This window comes from Polistes dominula, unplaced genomic scaffold (genome assembly GCF_049000335.1).
Source record: "Polistes dominula isolate Pdom_NZ unplaced genomic scaffold, Pdom_raw_medaka contig_82, whole genome shotgun sequence".
Taxonomy (NCBI): Eukaryota; Metazoa; Arthropoda; class Insecta; order Hymenoptera; family Vespidae; genus Polistes; species Polistes dominula.
The window spans coordinates 3,030,035-3,051,197 of record NW_028301046.1 but is presented as its reverse complement, the minus strand read 5'-3'; the positions used below and the strand labels follow the sequence as shown (position 1 = coordinate 3,051,197).

General features: G+C 39.1%; 1 protein-coding gene across 1 annotated transcript in view; it reads left to right on the top strand.

Moving 5' to 3' along the window:
* Nucleotides 1-6,728, top strand: part of LOC107074642 (protein groucho) — a 51,664-nt gene extending 44,936 nt beyond the window's left edge. The window contains exons 8-12 of the mRNA XM_015336273.2: nt 2,215-2,358; nt 2,702-3,303; nt 3,387-3,662; nt 4,445-5,048; nt 5,913-6,728. Of these exons, the coding sequence (XP_015191759.2) occupies nt 2,215-2,358; nt 2,702-3,303; nt 3,387-3,662; nt 4,445-5,048; nt 5,913-6,020 (1,734 nt within the window). The 3' untranslated portion in view covers nt 6,021-6,728. The remainder of the gene's footprint in view (nt 1-2,214; nt 2,359-2,701; nt 3,304-3,386; nt 3,663-4,444; nt 5,049-5,912) is intronic.
* The last annotated feature ends 14,435 nt before the right edge of the window (nt 6,729-21,163 follow it).

Below are 21,163 nucleotides of genomic sequence, written 5' to 3'. Positions count from 1 at the left end.
ACGTGAGCCTTCGGTCAATTCTCAAAGAGAGGAGAGGAAACAGAGAGAGGGAGATAGAAAGAGAGAGAGAGAGAGAGAGAGAGAGAGAGTGGCAGTCCCTCGCCAGTGTTGTTTATAACGTGCTTGTGCGAACACTGAAATGCATTAATATGTATTACGTGAAATATGTAAATACGTATAAATGTAAATATGTAGAATGTGCACTCATATATATTATGGGTATACTCCTACATACGAATCGGTTAAGTTCTTTTACATGTTAAGAATTCAAATTACAGAAGAATAAAGAGACATGTTTTGCAAAGTACTTCCGAGACGTTTATGATGCCACAAATAAAAAAAAAAAATAAAAGAAAAACAAAATTGTTAAATAGAAGCGAAAAGAAGAAGAAGAAGAAGAAGAACGTGTTATTGCGCGTGAAAAAGCATGATAGGTAAATGGAGAAAGGGTGAGAAAGGAAGAAGAAGAAGAAGAAGAAGAAGAATAAGAACGAAATAGAGGAAAGAGATGTGGCGGCGAGGGGGGGGAGTAGGGGAAGGTGGGTGATAGGGAAAAAGGGATCGTTTGTGAGACAAGAAAGAAAGAAAGAAAGGAAGTAAGAGTGAGACGGAAAAAATAATGGAAAGAAAGGAAGGTAGGCCATAAAGAAGGGTGAGAAGGGAGTGCGGAGCGTGTATTATAGGTTTGCCGGGTCTGTAATCATCGCAGGACCGCGAAACGCCCACCGACGCCCTCTCATTCCGCGTCTTGCTATTCTATTTTCCTCTCTTCTTCCTCTCTCTTCGTGCTCGAGGCACTTTCCGTTCTGTTCCGTTTCGTTCCGTTCCGTTCTCTGAGCCTGCTGCTCGTGTGTCCTCCATCCTTTTCTCTTTCTCTCTATCATTTTTTTTCTTCTTTTTTTACTCCTACCTTCCCTCCTTTCTTTCTTTCTTTCTTTCTTTCTTTCTTTCGTTTTATATATATATATCTCCCTTTCATTTTTTCCTTCTTTCTTTCTCCACTAGCAGCCGTAGGTTATGCATGCCCACTCTATAATCATTATCGGCCCTACCAGAGTCCGACCGACCCCTTTCTTCTCCACCCCCAACCCTTTCCTCCTGTCCCTTTTCGTCTCGCAGCTCATTTTCTCTTCTTACACTCTCTTTAGACAGAGAGAGAGAGAGAGAGAGAGAAAGAGAGAAAAGCCACGTTCGCAAGCCTTCAGGCCACCGCGGTTTATCCTATTTTTTCCTTTTTTCACAAAACCCTTTTTTACCTTCTCTTCCCTCTTGTTCTCTCTTCCCATCCATGAATTCCATTATGCTTTATTAAAGCTTGACCGATGGTCCAAGACGCGTGCCACTTTGCGATTCGTAAAATTTTTATATACAAATATCGGCTATCATTTTATTTTCCTTTTCTTTTTTTTTTTTTTGGTTCCAACTTATCGGTCCTTCCCTCACATGTGATTTTCACGTAAAATATTATGTAGGTGTAAAACAAAAAAAAAGGGTGATAAAAAAATGTATTCACTTATAGATACTTTATGTTTTCATATTAAAAATCGTGAAAAATTAAAAAAAAAAAAAGAAAAAAGGGGAAAAATTTGTAGGTATTAATACGTGTGTAAAATGTAAAATGTGTGAAATTCATTGGATCGATGGAACGAATAGGGAGGTGGAGGAAGAGGAGGAGGAGGAGGAGGAGGATTGAACGACGAGAGCAAGCACGAGGATAATAAAAGTGGACTCGACTAGATCGTTAATAGTGCGGTAATCGCGCTGACAGCCAAAATTACATTTTAATATCGTCCTCGTGGTGGTGGTGGTGGTGGTGGTGGTAGTGGCTGGGGGCTGGGCTCTAAACGAGTACGAGCTTTACGAACGAATCGTGTTCCCCGTTTCAACGTCGCCCGCGCTAAAATCGAAATCGATTACCGCGAAAGCTCGCCTGACGATTGTTAATAACCATCGACGTAGATAATTATGGTTTGTCACGTAACATCCCATGTAGAAAACTTCTTGTTCGTATTATCATTTGGTAACAAAAAAAAAATATAAGATATCATTCTCATGTTATCATTTATCGATTCGAATAGAATAAAATTTTGTATTAGGTGCTGCCTGACTCTTTTGAATCTCTTTCATTTTTTCTTGATAAAGTCTTTTTTTTTTTTGTTAATGATAAATTAAAGAAAAAAATTTTAATGGAGGAACATTTTTCTCATATTACAGAGAAGTTCCATATCTCCCGGTGACAAGTACAATCGACCACGAACACCGCAAGAGTCCCATCACGGTCATCATTCTCAGAACCATCACGATCACTCGATGCATATAAAGAAAATGAAGAAGGAACAGGACAAGGACATCGGACACGTAAGTTTCACATTTCATAGTGTAGATAACTTACATGTATATATATATGTATATATATATACTACGTGCGATAAACGATAGGATCTTTGGTATTGGAGAAGACTATAATTTAGTCGTTCCGAAGAAATCCCCCGATTAATCGGTTGCTCGGTAAGGCAGGTTAGATCACTATCGCTAATTAGATTCCTATCGAGTGTCGCTAGTTGCATTAGAGAGAGCCCCTATACATAGGTAATTTCGATTAGATAATAACTATCGTAGAAGGAGGTAATTACGAAGAGTATTTTGTTAGAGTTGGAGAATCACGTTTTTCTTATTTCTTTTTTCTTGTTGGTTGTAATAGAGCGACGGAGAGAAGAGCGATCAGGATCTGGTGGTGGACGATGCGAGCGAGGGTCCGACGAGTCCAGTTGTCAATGGAAGGTCGTCTCCCCGAGAAAATGGTATAGACAAGGTGGTAGTGGCACCATTGGGTAGCAGCGTGCAAACGAAAAAAGACATTACACCGCACTCGCCTAGAAGTGGGACAAGTAGCAATGCGAGCACACCTTCGGCTAAAAAAATGGAAGAACGTGAGAAAGCAACGACACCTATTTCGAAGTCTCTCACGCCTACTTCTGGTTCGGTTGTCGGTGGTGGTGCTAGTGCTGGTAGTGCCGGTGTTGGTGGTAGTGCTAGTGCTGGTTTAAAAACATCGACTTCGGCTAAACTTTTACAAGGTCCACCAACCGCTGGTGCAGTACCTGGTCCTTACCCTCCTCATTATCCACCTGGACCACCTCCCCATCATCTTGGGCCAGCTGCTCAACATCCTCACGTTGACATGATCGGCTACAACGGTTATGCGGCACCTAGAGCACCCCCTTCTCTTCAACAACTTTATGATCCCCACGGAACGATGAGAGCACCTATTGTGGGAGCAGTTGGTGTACCAGGCGGCAAACCGTAAGTACCAATTCCTCAATCCGAAATTTATCAATGATCAATAATAATATTCATCTATTTCGTCTTTGACTTTTGTCCAACAGAGCTTACAGTTTCCAAGTGTCGGGCGATGGACACTTGCAACCAGCCAGCTTCCCTTTAGATGCTTTGATGGCAAACGGGATACCTCGTCACGCCCGTCAGATTAATACTCTAAGTCACGGCGAGGTCGTGTGCGCGGTCACGATCTCTAATCCTACCAAGTACGTTTATACCGGAGGCAAGGGATGCGTCAAGGTCTGGGACATTAGTCAGGGTGGAACTGGTAGTGCGAAACCTGTCTCCCAGCTTGATTGTTTGCAACGTGAAAATTACATCAGGTACGTGGAAATTATCCATCCTTTTTTTATACTCAATAATAGAGTCACAAGAAACAACGTAAACGTAAAAATTGAACTTTTATCGCGTGAAAAATACGGATGAACGGCATTCGCGTATATTATGATGTTACATTGAAAAATTAATAACCATTCGAAAAGCGGCAGTGATTTATAATGAAAACAAAACCGCAGGAATTGACCAGAATTCGCGCAGAACTCTCTTTTACTCTCTCTCTCTCTCTCTCTCTCTCTCTCCCCCCTCTCTTTTTTCCTTTCTCTTTCTCTTTCGATATTTTACGAACGTCAAGCGTATTTTTGCATTGTAATAAAATTCCAAGCGGCAAATTGTTCGCGTTTCGCTCCTCCGCTGTGTGATCGTTAATGCTCGTATGTTAATTAAATTTCATACACGTTTCTTGCAATCACGTTTCCCGTTCCTCTCTCTCTTTCTCTCTCTCTCTCTCTCTCTCTCTCTCTTTTATAAAGCCTTTACTGGATTTGATATATTTTAGCCCGCTTATATGTAAATTTGGCGCGCTATTGTTCGATTAAAATCTCCGTGAGCATGCATTAATTATCGTTGAAAATACGATCTCCCGATGAACGAATTTTAATACCACCGTCTACATAATCATCTCTAAAGTATTCCCTTACATTATCGCGTTATTTAAATGATGGTATTTTGATTCCACGATGATAAATTATCAGAAAAACGTCATTCCAATGGACGCGAGAGCATTGCATTATTGTTTTGGTTTTTTTTTTCTCTGGAAATAATACAGATCAGTGAAGCTACTACCCGATGGTAGGACATTGATAGTTGGTGGGGAAGCAAGTCAATTGAGTATTTGGGATTTGGCGAGTCCAACGCCAAGAATCAAAGCAGAATTAACCTCATCGGCACCTGCGTGCTATGCCCTGGCAATATCTCCGGACTCAAAAGTCTGCTTCAGTTGCTGCAGTGATGGAAACATTGCAGTTTGGGATCTTCAAAATCAAGCGTTGGTTCGACAATTCCAAGGTCACACGGATGGTGCCTCTTGCATCGATATTTCTGCAAATGGTTCGAAATTGTGGACTGGTGGTCTCGATAACACGGTACGCTCTTGGGATTTACGAGAAGGTCGACAACTTCAGCAACACGATTTCACGTCGCAAATTTTCTCACTCGGTTACTGCCCCACTGGCGACTGGCTAGCCGTCGGCATGGAGAATTCCAACGTTGAGGTGCTACACGCTCTAAAACCTGACAAGTATCAGCTGCATCTGCACGAGTCCTGTGTACTATCTTTGAAATTTGCTTCGAGCGGCAAATGGTTCGTCTCGACGGGAAAAGACAACCTTTTGAACGCATGGCGTACGCCTTATGGTGCCTCGATATTCCAGGTAAGAAACATTATTTATTTTGATAAATATTTATATACAAATTTTATATATATATTCAATGCGTGATAAAAATGATTCACTTTCACGACGAGATTGAACGGGGAAAAGAGTTAAAATGTCTATCGGTCGACTAGTAAAAAAATCAAGCGGATGATCTCGTTTCGATTACACTTTTGAATAAAAATTCAAATTCGTTTGAATCGCGATATTCGATTTTTCGAGCCCCCAGACTACTACTACTAACTCTCGTCACGAATTCGAAAGATCTATAGCCCTTCCATTGTCAACCGTGTTTCCAAAAATGTATTTTTACATCCCGCTTGGCACTCTACCTCTCTACCTCTCTCTCTCTCTCTCTCTCTCTTTTTCTTTATTTATTTTCTACTCCCGTAAATCCCGTGTGCAGTTTTGGGGAAACCAAAATACGATATCTTTTTTTTTTTAATTTTTTTTTCCTTCCCTTTTAGATTTTATCTGATAATATATAAACTGTGCGTTCGCGATCGTTGAAATCATTTCGCAAAGTAAAATTCGTAGATACGGTAATACTTTGATACATACGATACGACAAGGTAGATACGTAATACTAATATTTTCGATATCCACTCGAAATTGGCTTCGCAAACGTAAAATTTGATGTGAGAGTGTGAGAGCCAAGCTTTTTTTTACCTACGTTGAAATTTTTTTTTATCACGCTAAATGACGTGGGGTATATCCGGACTACTAGCATACGTTTGTTTTGTTTTTATCCGTTTATCTCTCGTCGCACTTATTATTTTTAACCGTTATATTTTTCTATCTATTTCCATTGTTTGTGGATGATATTTTGATTATTGGACATGTTCGATTATCGATTGATTTCAGTCGAAGGAATCGTCATCGGTGCTAAGCTGTGACATCTCAGCGGATGACAAGTATATAGTGACAGGTTCTGGTGACAAAAAGGCCACAGTTTACGAAGTACTTTATTGAAGACAATTAAATGGAGTCTCTACCGTCGTCATCATCGTCATCATTGTCATCATCGTCATCGTCATCGAAGACCATTATTTCCGAGAGTTCATCTATATAAATTCGTGTGTTACGTTATTTACGAACGACTTTGTTGCCGTTGTTGTTCTTGTTATCGTCATCGTTGTCGTCGTCGTTGTTGTTGTTGTTGTTGTTGCTAATGATGGTCAAAAGGACTCTTATTACAAAAAAATAGCGAGACAGACAAATGGATTTCTCATCGTAGTTAAATTTAATCTATCGTTGGTGATAAATACAAAGAAAAAGAAAAAAAAAATAACAAAAGAAAAAAAAGAAGACAAAAACCAAAAACTAGGAGAAAAAAGATCGAATTTTTTCTTTTTTTTTTTTTTTTTCTTAGATGCATTTTATAATTTGATAATTTTTGACAACCCCAAACAGAGAAGGGAAAAGAGGAATATCGGTGTCTCCCGAAAGGTTTTTTTTTCTTTTAATAAAATTCTTTTTTTTTTTTTTTTAACATAACTTTCTTACTTTTTATTTAAACAAAACTGATCGACAAAGTCGCGATTTTTTCGTAAGTTTTTTTTTTAAATGAAAGAGTTTACTCGAAGACTCTAGGAAGCCTTACTAAAGTTTAAATTACCGTGAAAGAATGTGAAGGTGTAAGAGAAGAAAAGGAGGAGGAGGAGGAGGAGGAGGAGGAGGAGGAGGAAGAAGATGAAGAGGCAAAAAAAGGGGGCAAAGGGAGTGAAAGATTGAACACAAACTGCATCTCGGAACAACAGGTTCTGATATAGAAAGCAAGCTCCCTTTAAAAAAAAAAAAAAAAAAAAAAAAAATAACAAAAAACCCTTTAAAAGCGGTTTCGTTAGTTTCGTATCGCGCTCGTCGACGTTCATATATTTGAATTGCCTTTGGCAACGAGATCAAACATTAATTCTACTTAGGATTAGAAGGGATAATGACGAGCGGATACGGGACTACGATTTACTCACGCATATCTTCTTACCTCTCTTGTTGTACATTTTTGTATATACCATAGATATACTTATAATATAGATATATAAATATAAAGGTATGTATATATATATATATATATATATATATATATATATATATATATATATATATATTGTGTGTGTATAAATATATATACATATATAATATTATACAATATATATTATATATATATTATAATTATATATATATATTTAATATATGATATATAATATTATATTATAGATATATATATACTTATATATATATATGTGTATATATGCATACTTAGGGAGAAAGAGCATCACGAGCATATACCGTCATATTTTTCTACGTCTACCGACAGAGAGCTTGGTGGCAAACACGAAAAAAAAAAAAAGAAAAAAGATAAAAATCTTTGTAAATATTCATCGAGATTTAGAGATTATTATACATAAACGGTTAAGATTCGAGTAATAAAAGAGTATAAAGCGACGCATTAAATTCAACTTTATTTCAAACATTATAATATTTCCTTTTTACTTATAATATTTATTCAACAGAGGACGATCACGATGGGAATAATATTTTCTGGTAGGTAATATAAAACATTATCTATCTTTTTCAATTGATTCAAATGTGCATGGGATTATTTTTTTCACGCTTTTCTCTGTGATTATATTTTATTTATACGGTTTAAATTACTGTTAGAATAAAATTCAAACAAAAAATTATCATTAAAAAGATTTCAACATTTAGGGGATGGAAAAATAATCAAAATTTCGTTGATTAGTTCATACACATTTAGTTTGTGTCGATGAAAAATCGAAGAATTTTTTAAAAAAAGAATTGAACGATTTCCCTTTCGTAAGGCAAAAAGTGTTAGAAAATGATGATATAATTTGTTGTTGATTAGTATTTAAAATTTTTTTAACACGTTGAGTGTCACGTGAATTTTTTTAGAAAAATTCCCGTTAGGTCACAGGTGTTACTTTGTATTGAAACAATAGTTGAACATGTCAGTCACTCATGACGGACACGGCCTAAACGGAAAGTCTAGTGTCAGCCACCGATGGCTGACGTGACGCTCAACGTGTTAATAAACAAATGTTTTTTGCCAGCAAAGACAAATTTTGATTACTTTTCGGTCCCCCTAATATATATTGGGTTGTCCAAAAAGTTCGTGCCGATTTTGACGGAAGATCGAAACACAACGCATTTAAGTATTTTTTTTTTTGTATATATAAATGCCATTCTGTTTCACAATCTTTCTCCAAATTTATAAATAACTTCAAAATTTCGTCCCTCCAGAAGTTCTCAGGTGTTTTAACAAAAAAACTTAATGCCACTTACCGAAAATCGGCACGAACTTTTCGAACAACCCAATATATTTGCTAATATCGGTTAGAATTATACGATCGAGTAGAGAGAGAGAGAGAGAGAATGAGAATGAGAGATAGCAATTTGAATTTGCAACTGGTTGTGTAGAGGAAGAAGGAAGAAGAGTGATAAAGAAGAACACGGCAGAGATCGCTTGGTGGTCGTGCGAAAGCTACCATCGAGTAGGTAATTAGCGATGCCATGCATGCACACGGTTCAGCCCTATTCAATGGAAGGTTCATCGACGTAACGTTATTATGATAGCGGCACATTTTGCATATGTGGCCGCCACCATTGGGATAGAGAAGAGTATTGCGACGAGGGTTGAGCAATAGAAGGAAGGGAAGAAAGGGTTGGGGTAGAGTGGTGCGATGGTTGCTGGGATTTCAACGGGGGGGGGGATAGAAAGGATGATTTTACGCGGGATTTGCCGCACGCTGAGTCGTATTTGCATGGTAATGATATGCGACGCGGGAGGAGAAATGACGTTTGGGGACGTTGTCGGGTGAGTAAGGGGGGTACGTACGCGGTGGATGGACCACTGATGGTGGTAGTGGTAGGGGCAGTTTTACGTAGGTTTAATAGGGGGTTAGAACTTGGTTGGGACGAGCGCAAGCCCCACGGCATTTCGCGGATGAATCTTGAATATCACATGAGCTAAATACGGATCGGTTATTACGAATAATTCAAGTGGGAAAGAGAAAGATTTATTGTATTGGATGAAAGGGAAGAGTTTCGTGTTGATACGAAGTAAGGTAGGTTTTTTATTACGAGATTAAATTATAAATTTTGATGTATCGGAAGGGTTCCATATGACATTGTTAACACTGTTATTTTTTTACTTTCTACACAGTTCGATCCATTAGGAGAACATATACCGTGTGTGTCATGCAATAAGACCTAAATATTTAATCGTTTCCAAGAAAACGTTGTGAAATAAGCTTCATAAATATTCTTTTATAACTACTGGTTTTTTTTTTTTTTCAGTAGTTATTAGTATATTTTAACACTTCGTCGTATGTGAAGTCTTTAAAACTTTTTAGTTATTTTCTCGAGCTAAGGTTTAAAACTTTTCAACCTAATCGTTGCGTGATATAAACTGAGAACTTTTTAACTTCGTCTCTCTTTCTCTCTCTCTCTCGTGTGTTTTATTTCAAAATCTTAAAACTGTATAAAGTTTGACAAATATCTTTGTTGACAAGGTGTCGTATCGAGCCTTTGCTAAATTTATTTATGCTTATACAGATTTACGAAAAATATGGTTAAATAAGAATCATAATCGATAAGAAACCAAGAAGTTAGTTTGAAATGATACGTAATTACGTCGTGGGCGTTACGTTTGTGGTGTTAGTTCTGAAATTCAAAGTTTTTAAAGTATACGTTACGACATTTGACAACTCAATCGAGCGTTTTCGTGTTAAAATTATGCACAGAGAACGGTGGATTACCAGAGAGAGGATAGGTTACGAGTTAGTCATTAAAATAAAGACACTGTAAAAAGAAGTAAATGAGAGAAGTGGTTGGTGGAGTAGAGGTAATGCTTTTTATATTTTTTTAATATTTTTTATTTGAACTAAAAGCAAACTCAGCGACAACGCGTATCATCCTCTCTTTTTATCAGAGCTTAATGGTATTCTCATAAGAAATTCATGAACGTGTGTCGGATCGTATACATCTACTCGTGCATACACACACACACACACACACTAATAATAATAATAAATATAATATAAGTACATGTGCATGTATTGTATGCGTTGTGTTGTATATTACGTAGGAAAGACGGATGACTTTGTTGATTTTCGACGTCGGTTGAGAAGGATATTTTACGACGTGCCGATTTTTATTCGTTAGAATATACAAGTGAGAGAGAAAAAGAGGACACACATATAGTTTGGAGCAACAGAGACACAAGGAGAGGGAAAGGGAGAACGCAAAGCGCCACCCACACGCGAGGCACTAATTTTCCCTCTGTCCGTTGGCATCCCGCTGCGGCCTTGGCGGCATTGCGCACACAAACGTGGCAAATTAACAGCCACGCAAATGAGCGAGTTCACGCGCTTGCTTTCGTGTTTCACCCAGGGTACCACCTCTCTCTCTCTCTCTCTCTCTTTCTCTCGTCACAATTGGACACTAATAAACGCGAGCCAACATATTCCCCATCTCTCTCATTTCTCGTTGTTTCTCATCCGCTACCGTACACACATATACACACAAAACCGTTCTCATGCCAATGGGAAAGTACTAAACAACATTTCTTTTTTCTATGATTTTTGTTTTTTTCCTTTCTCCTTTAGCTCCTATTTTACAGCACGAGACCCGAAGAAAATCGTCCGTCCAGCAAAAATGAAAGGATGGAGGAGAACATCGACTCGCTTGGTTGGCTGCTGCTGCTGCTGCTGTTACTTGCTATATGTGTCGATTCCCGTACGAAACGAAAGAGAAGAACGGTGGTGTTAGTCGACATGCTTCGTTGCACGGAAAAAGAATAACGGGGATTATATTTTCGATGCGATTCAATTGCTCGTGGATGAGTGTATGTATTTTATCGGATGGACCACCCCCTAGTTTATCGACGAAGGACCGAAGGTTCTACTTATTTACGAGAACACTTATTGTTCTTATTTTACAAATAAATCTTTTTCAATTTTCAAAAGGATAGAGTGAGAGAGAAGAAAGGGTGGTTTCATATAAATATAGGTATACGTATACATATATGCCTAGTAATTGTGTTTTCCCGATAAATAAAATACATTCTTGATCAAAAATTTCCTATACCAGTTTTATCATCATAATGTTTTAACGATAAAATAATGTTTATTATTCGTTTTTATTTACATTTCGAAATATCAACCAATAATCGTGTTACCCATCACCTATTTTACTCTAATTGTTGTTTTTTCCATCCAACTCTCCTTTTATATTTTTGATTTTTATTTTAATCAAAACGAATTGAAATTCATTGAAAAGCTTATATCTATAGTAATAGTAAAGTTTTTGATCATGGATGTACCTACATATATGTACATACGGTAGTATACGTATATATATATCATCACGTGAAAGCGTTCTTTCGTATATATCGGAATAACAACGAACGGTAAGATAAAAAAGATGGTGCCTTTGGCGATTGCGCTTTCCGGTTTTCTCGGTGTCTAACAAAAATACTGCTATGCCACGAAAAGGCTTGTACGGTTATATACGAAACCGCTCGAACGAATCCTTTCGTGTTTGTTCGATCTTCGCAAGCAGGATATGAATATTCGAGGTCGGTTTCCTATCTCGCGGAATGGGTAGACTCTTTGAAGAGAAGATTCCATTTTATGATGAACGTGCACGATAGATAGACAGACAGATAGATAGATAGATAGATAGATAGAAAGATAGATAGATAGATACATATGTATGTATACGCACATATATACGGGTCAATGGAAATAGAAAAATGATCTATACGTTATATCTATCTTTTTCTAAAAGAAATACCTTGCAACCGATAAAAGTATTGGTGATACCTCTATACAGAAAATGATTTTTTCAATTTAATCCTTTTAAACAAATACAATATTACCAGAGAATCATTGATTATTATATATATATATATATATACACATATATGTACATAAATATAAATGGAACGATTGGGGAGTGGTAAAAATGATCATTCGACTCGATTGATCTTGTTTTTAACGCGTGGAAAACAAACTGGATCGCATTCGTGAAATCTCAATCCAATCGAAAGCTTTTTAAAAACGAGTCGTTTTTCGCGATTCACGTTGAACAATTCGATTCGTTTATTCGCACTATGCAGGATTAATAAATATCGTCCCCGAATGAGAGAGAAAGAGAGATAGAGAGGGTGTAGAGTGGGACAGTAGCAGCAGTAGGGTGAGATGAGAGGTGAGGGAGGAGAAAGGGGTCACCCTGTTAGAAATATCTGTCCACCCGTCTGGAAATAATTCTTCAGCTATCGTCTGCGAGTTACGCGTATCTCGGAAATAAATTGGAACGCGTGTGCTTAAGAGGAGGAGGAGGAGGAGAAGGAAGAGGTTCAGTGAGAAGAGGGTGAGGAGGGCATATCGCGAGCGCGATGAAAGTCACGTTTCTCCGGCCGAGAATCGATCCCAGAGATCCCAATAAACGCCGAAATATATTTTTCCAACGCGACATTTCGTGGATATAAATCTTTGAAATCGCCTGCGATTCGTTTTCACGCCTTCCATCGAACGTTTCTTTCGGGTTTTCTATTTTTTTGTTTTGTTTTGCTTTCTTTCTTTTCTTCTTGTTTATTCTTTTCGCGAAAGAGTAACAACGAGTAGTATCCAGCGAGTTTTTAATATAAATTTTTGTTGTTGAGAATAAAAAAAGAAAAAAGAAAAAAGAAAAATTCAAGAAATAACAATAATTGTGTCTGGTATAAATTATCGTTGGGTAGACTATCGAGTATTATACTACTCTACGTTGAAAATCCTTTCACGATGAGCTCAGAAGAGAATTCTAAAGTGAACGAAATGGTAGGAATGGGAAATAGTCTCTTGAAGGCACAAGGTGGCAGTTAACGGAGAAGAGTCGTAAACGCTATGGTAACGCGTGTATGTACGAGCTTTAAAAGTCCTTTGCTACTTCCTCTTATAAGCACCGTACATAAATATATACATGCATTAATGTGTGTATACATATAGATGCAGTAGGAGGAAGAGAAGAAGATGGTAGGAGGAAGGGTATATACTTGAAGCAGTTTGCCCGATGAGCTTGGGTACGCTTAAATTTCTCGGTAGTCGGGCCGTAAACGGCAAAACGACGCCAAGAGAAGACAGGATGCGGGAGGACACGAAGGAAGATAGTAAGGAAGGAAGGAAGGAAGGAAGAGTCGTAGAAATTTATCGTGCGAGTTCACCGCGTCTCGGCATGGCGGAATCGCGGTGATTACACGGCGAAGTAATAGCTTCGCATATGGAGACCAGAGATTCTTACTCTTCCCCCCACCCCTCCTCTTCCCCCCTTTATTCTCCCCTATCTTTCTTTCTTCGTTCTTTGCCTAAACCCCGTTCTCTCTTTCTTCTTATACCGCCTTTTAGCCTTTGGCGTTTACGAGCGTTTTCGGCGAGGCTTTTTACGCCCGCTTTAGCGGCACGTTTTACTTTGCACCTGCCGTCAGACGAGTTTCTTAAATTTTAATTGTCACCGGCGGCGTCCTCCTCTCTCGACGTCGACGTCTCAACATTCTCTCTTTCTTTCTGTTTTCTTTTTTTTGCCTGCAATTAAATTGATAAAGTCCACGGTGAAGATGTTGTAGACGTGAAGACGTAGTAAGCTACGAGGATCCAGTGTCTTGAGTGGCTTTTTCATACACCGAGTAATATATATAGAAGAAGGTGCTGATTACATGGCTAGTAAATTGATGTATAAAAATAGAGGTTTACAGTGATAGATAGGGGGTATGCTTACCTATGGTTTAACAATTATTATAAAGTAAACTGAATTTTCTCAAAAATTATTAGAAATTTTATCCTAAGGTGTAAAGAAAAAAATCGTACGCTAAAATGGTGTGTTAGTATCGATATTATAGTAAAAAGAAAAAAGAAAATGATAAAAAAAATGTAAAGTTATTTTTCTTGGCTTGGCTTGGCTCGGTATCGAGGACTTATCGATCGATCGAAGAGGTCGATTAGCGAGATAAGCTTTAAATCGACGTAACTTGCTACCATTTCCGAGTGGGTCGCGAACGGTGTGCGTGGGGTCGCAGTTCCCTCCCCTCACCTTGGGCAGCTCGGCACCTCGGCGAGGGCAGGTCGGCGGGGTGGTCGAGCGGTGAACGCGAGGGGTGCTGGGGTGCTCGGTGGTAGCGGTGGCTGCGGTGGTTATCCAGATAGCAGATAGCCAGGACGGTGGTCTCGTTTGCGGTTTGACCACCCTTGTGGTGCACTGCCCTAACCACCATACCGCACCATCCGCAGCCGCACGGTGTGTGCAACCGGCGATAATGTCGCCCTTGCTGTGGTGCGATGCACGTCGTTGCACTGCCCCCTCGACCGATCGAATCACCTCCTACGACCTCTCCACCTTTCCCACCCACTCTTTCTACAAACTCAACGTTCAAGCTTTCACGATAAAAGAGAGAAAAACCCAAGTTGCCAAGAGCTTTAGACTCGAAGTAGCTGCTACTACTACTACTACTGGTAATGCGAACGCGAGTAGTATGGCTCGACGAACTTCTTCAAGGATTATCCCGGATTGCAGGGAGAAAGTAGAAAAAGGAGAAGGAAAGACAGACCCTCCTACACCCACCCACCCCTGTTCTTCTTTCTATCCTTTTTTTATCTCTCTTTTTCTCTCTCTCTGTTCGATCCTGTTCGAATCTTTTCGGTTATCCACCTACGAGATCTTTTTCTCTCGATACACTCTCTTCGAACCTTTCTACGCGAGAGAGAAGTTTTTTTCAAGAAGGAGAAAAGGAATTTTGTATACCAGAAAAGCGAGCTGAGATCCTTTGGAAAAATTCAATGCACTAACGGGGTAATCTCGTATAAAAGGATTCCTTTATTTCTTACAAATTTACATAAATAAATGGAATAACGAGTTTCGCGTCTGGCAAAAGCCTGTGGAAGGGTGAAAAATTGAAAGAGAGAGAGAGAGAGAGAGAGAGAGAGACAAAACAAAAGAGGTATAAAAAGGTTAGTGCGATATCTCGAAAAAACATATGGCGGATATGCGTATATATATATATATCTGCCACGGATGCAACTTAGTTAGTAGCAGAAGATATTTTAAGTTTGCTTTTTAACTTTCGTTTCCACTCACTATGCTTTCTCCCTTATCCTCTCATCCTTCGTCTATCCACACTTAATCTTGGCACTCTGCATACCGAAATCCATTTTATGTTGACGAGAGAATTATCCGCGACATAGTTGAGAGAAAATTTCATGTTTTTTCAGTAAGAGATATTTTTCTCTCGCAAGATACATATTTCATTAGAATCGATTAACATAAATTTCGAGTACACGTTAAATAAAATCGACGAGCTTGTATATAAAATAAATTCGCCGGATTCAGACTGTCATGAATAAATATACGTTAATCAGTTAAATGAGAAAAGAAAAACCAAACGAACGAACGAACGAACGAACTAACAAACAAACAAACAAAAAAGAAAAAAAAATGAAAAAAAAAAGAAGAAGAAGAAAAACGATAATCCGTGAATGAAAAGTTAGTATTGTCAAAATACGTAGACGTTTGTGGGTCTTCTCACGCGAACAGATTTTACACATGTAGAGTTCGCGCCGGACGTTTGTACATACACAAGGTCGCGTCTGTAGAACACGAAGCGCGCCTAACGAACCGAAATGATACCCGTCGGTCGACTCAACCCTCACTCGCACGTGTGGGTGTGAGTTGTGTGAGCGTTGTATGTGCGCCACGTATGCGGATGTACGCTTGGGCCAGCTCATCGACGAGGGACACACGGACACGTGTTACCGCCTAACTGGTAGAACGAACGCTACCAAGCTTAATGCTCCTGCATTAGCGCTAATTGATGGATTGTTTTTAATATTTAACGCTCCGCTTCTTTTCTCACCCTTCTTTTACGTTCCTTCTCTTCAGAGAGAGGAATTCTATTTATTTTCTCTCTTTATGTTATTTATAACGCGTAAGTACTCTATTTCTTTGTTTCCCTATCTCTTCGTTATCCACCGCAATGTTCTTTCTCTTTCTCTTTCTCTGACAATTCCGCACAAATATATTCAATGTTTCTCTATTTCTCTTGCTCTAGCGTTTATCACGTTTGTTCTATCTCGCTCTAACATTTGTACCACCGAACGAACCACCACCTTTCCTATCTTGTGCGGTTATCCGACCCACCGCTAGCCGAATATATGTGTGTGTGTGTTTACGTGTACATATATGCGAGTAAATATAACCATAGGTCTCACTCGTAAACGTTTACCCGCCCAAAGCGGCACGCTGAAGAGATCGACGAGTACGACAACGATGGCTACGAGAACTACGAGAACTACGAGAACTTCGAGAACGATGAGAACGACGACGACGACGACGACGACGACGACGACGATAGTTACGAGGTCGTTGACGAAGAAAACGCGACATGACGATGCAACGACGACGGCAATGGGTGACGTTGGAACAAGACGATCATGTGCCCACGACGACGACGACGACGATGACGACGATGAAGAAAAGGAAGAAGAAGAAGAAGAAGAAGAAGAAGAAGAAGGGCCTCTCGCGAGATAGTCGGCACATACGGTAGTCGCAGATCGGCCAAGCAGACAAGGGGCCCGAGCAAGCAAAATGGAGGGCAGGCGAGCGTAGAATATAAAAGGAGGAACGTGAATTCATATCTTGTCTGGGGGATCTTGCTGCTTTGCTGCTGAGAGACTGTTTTCGAGGAGGTGGAGGAGGAGGAGAAAAAGGTTCAGAGAGAGAGAAAGAGAAAGAGAAAGAAGAGAGCTAAAGAAAAGGAGGAACGACCGAGTGCGAAGAAAGACTGCAAGAAAGGGAATGAGAGACGAACCAAGGAGAGAAAGAAAGAGACAAAAAGGGACAAAAAGAAAGAAAGAAAGAAAAAAAAAGAGAGAGAGAGAGAGAGAGAGAAAGAGATAGAACTCAAGCAACCATCCGTGGTTGGTATCATGTCTGTCGCGAGCGCGACGAGGACGTTAAGCGTTGTACCATGCACAAGAGAGAAAGAGATAGATAAAAGAGTGAGAGAGTGAGATATACATAGAGAAAAAGAGAGATGGAAGAGACAAAGTGGGAGCAAGTTGAAAGAGAAAGATGAAAATAGGAGTCCGCGCGGACTGCGGTCGAACCGTTAGAGGGATCAGCCAATGGGCGCTTACCATCGACCAATCGGAGTCGAGTTCTCCTCGTATCCGAACGACTAATATACCGTCTTCTCTTTTAACCGGGCCCAGTCGGAGCTGAACCACGTAAGGAGGTAGGGCCTTTTGTTTCCTTGCGGAGCCGTGAATACACGCTGCGTACATACACACAATGGCTCGAGCCGTTGCCACCAGAAGCGACCGGTAAAAGGCTATATGCGGACTTTTTTCTCTCTCTTTCTCTCTCTGGTTCTCTCTATCTTTCTCTTTGTCTCTCTCAACACTTATTCGTTCGTGCGCGCGCGCGCGCATGTGCACACGCCGGTAGACAGGTGAGAAAGTACGTAGAGTAGTAGTAGAGCGTGTGTACCATCGCGCCGGTACAAAATTCGGTATTAGCACGGCCATAACGCGCGGTTTCCAAATGAGGTTCGAGAGGGCATCCATCTCGCCGCAAAATCCACCGCCGACGAGACGGTCTGTGCAACGTTCGCGTTTTGCTGCCCGTTGCACCACCACCAGTACCAGTACCAGCACCACGTTACGAGCTTCGATATATCCTTTCTTCAAAGTTGTTATTTACGCGAATTCCGTCACGTAACGCATTAGCGGCTTTCCGCATATTTTCCGTTCCTTCAAATATGACTATAATATTGCTCTTAATTTTTTCTTTTTCTATTATTATTATTATTATTATTATTATTATTATTATTATTATTATTATTATTATTATTTTATTGTTGTTACTTTTTCAAAACGTTACTCTAAATTTGATTTCATCTCTCTTTCTTTTTAATATTTAGTTTCTAAGAGAAACAGCTAGATGATAACAAGTTACATAGAAAAGGAGCATAATAACCTCTTATCATCGAAGTCACCTCCTATTAGGTAGTACTTACCTTTCTCTTGCTTTAGTTAGATCGTCGAGAAAATCAGGTACAGTCCTAATCCTACCGATTACATAGAGAATCCGTCCATTATACATCCTATTCTCGAAAGGCGATCTTTCGATGAAAATCGATTCCCTCGGGGGAGGGGGGGTGTTCCTAATTAGCAAGGCGAATACTTGCTTGGCTATATCTATCTGTACGATCAGACTCGATAGCGATCTCTCTTCCACAAATTGATTTTACGTGGGAGGAGCCAGAGAGAGAGAGAGAGAGAGAGAGAGAGAGAGAGAGAGAGAAAGAGAGAGAGACTCACATTGCTCGTAGAAATGGCTCGATGACCGTCTTCGGATTTGGAGAAGATAAAAAAAAAAAACAGTAAAGATAAGAAAAAAAAAACTACAAAAAAGAAAGAAATCGATTGGATTTGGACAGGAGCGCGAGATTCGTTCACCGAAGCGGAAACGCGTCCCACAGTGGACGCTAAATCGGCGAAGAGGAAGAAAAAGCGTTCGGTTACACTCGCGAGGATTCCGGAGAACGCTTTTATCTCTATCCTTTTTCTCTTTTTTTTTTTTTTCCCTTTATCCTTGTCCCTCGGTCTTCTTATTTTGTCTCTTTCTATCGGTCGGTCGTTGGTCGTTGGTCGGTAAGCTCTACGGCCGGCTTTTATCAATCGCAACCGACAACGACACCAAATTGCTCTGTTTATCGAACGAAAACGCTCTCCCAGGCGCGGCCGATACGTCGTTTATCTGCCACGCCTCGTCGTATTTCTGCCAACCCAGCTTCCATTCCTCCTCCTTCTCCACCTCCTCCTCTACCTGCTCACCATCTTTTCTCTCTCTGTTATACACGCGCGAGAGTATAGTATTCTTATTTTGTTCTTTTTTTCTCAAAACTCACCCAACCAACAACCCTTCTTTTAACCTTTATTTTTCCTCTTCTACCTCGTCTCTTTCGATCGGTCCGACGATTTCGACTGTTTAAAAGTACCTTCTTCCTTCCTTCCTTCCTTCCTTCTTTCTTTCTTTCTTTTTTTCTTTCTGTCTCTTGGGGGACAAAAGAAAGATACCGCAACGAATACAAGAATAAAGAGAGAAGAAGATCTTTGGAGATACATCGCCAACAACTATGTCGCTTTCTCGGTCTCTCGCAAACAGATTATTAATCCGAAAGTCTTGACCCCTTTCGCCTCTTAATCCGACTAAAGAGAGATATATCTTGCGTCGTCTCTACCGAATGGATACACACTGACAACTCCAAAGCGAGTTCTCTCCCTCCTAGTAATCTCCTTCGAAGCAGTTTATCTTTCATTTCTTGACTACCGTCTTCTACTCTACCCATTACTTTTACTATTCCTATTTAACGTAAGTAGGAATGTGAATTTGTTTGAAAAACCATAAGAAAACGTGTTAATGTATATACATTGATAAAATGAAATGATCGATAATAGAACCTTTGTAACTTTTGTTAATTGCTTCATTTAATGATTTATTTCATCTAAAGTGAAACCTTTAGTATTTGAAGAAATATTGTATTTGTATGTTTCACTATTGAAATACTCTATTATATGAACACTGTGTATATCTTTGTCTCATTTTTGTTTCATTTACATACTATCAACAACAACAAAATAATCTAAACGTAATGCATGATTTTATTATATCTTTTTTTATTTCCATGATATGAAATTAATATGGTACGCATTTAAAACACACATATCGAAAATAAACCTGTGTAATATTAAACATATATAAGTGTTGCAATATATGATAAACAAAATACTTTATAATCTATAAAATGATGATAGAGTATAGGAAATTACTAATATTCAACTATACGAAAATTTCTTCATCCGAACATTTATGTTTCCTTATTAATTTGTATATTCGAGATTATATACATATATATATATATATATAATAAATATAGAAATTTAATCGATAAGTTTATATTAAAGGAAACATATGATTTTAACGAAATGAAATCTAATTGATGGAAATTTGTTTATTCGTGCTAAACGGTAGAGGGGAAATAACAAAAAATAAAGAAGTGATCGTTGCCATTACGGGGGTTAATCGACGAATTAATTCGTATAGCGTAGATTCTCTTTTCCGAAAGAACGCGATGATATGGGGGAGATACGAGGGATGATAATTTTCATACGAGACAGCTGCGATTCACATTCAAGTTTTGAATGTATGTATAAGTATATATCTACGATTTCGTAAAAGGGAACATATTACGTATGTACGTAGTATACGTAACGTATGTATATATCTATCGTTCTCGTCGTTAATCGTCGGTGAGTTCCTCCACCCCCTCACCTCCTCCTCCTCCTCCTCTTCATCCCATCGTTTGAGGTAGATAGAAAGTCACGATACGTAATTAAGCTACGTTTAATTCCTTCTCGCACGACGATTTCTCTATTGGAGAGAAGAAATGTATATGTATACGTATATATGGGGAGTAAAAGCGTTCGTAATGGTTACTACTACTACTACTACTACTACTACTACTGGTTAGTCTAATCTAATCTAATCGGTTGGACGCATCGAGAGAGCCCGTTCGTAGAAGGTGGTAGCTTGTTCACCGATCGTTTCCTTTCTCCATTGGGAGTGTGCCGGTATTGAAAGAGGATGCCAAAGAGAGAAAGAAAGATAGATTAAAGATACACACACATACACACACACACTACCTATAAACGAAACGAGCTTGCGACTCCTAGTCGTTGTGTAGTCGGCTGATTAGGGAGCCAGCTTCGACCGATTAGAAGTCACTAGGTTCGCGTACAAAAGTCTAGCGCTTAATTAAACTCAATCGTCTTTGTACTAATGTAAGTTGCGTTACGTACGTGAAATACTCGACTTATGTATTATACTAGGTATATACTTATATATATATATATATATATTTCTATGTGTTCGTTCGTACTTGTATTTGAGAGCCGTGTATGCAGGCTAAAAGTTAAAATCGAAGAACGACTCGTTGCTCGTCGTCGAACCGACGAGCTATCGATTCGTGTTAATTACTGAAACATCGAACGATCGTTAAT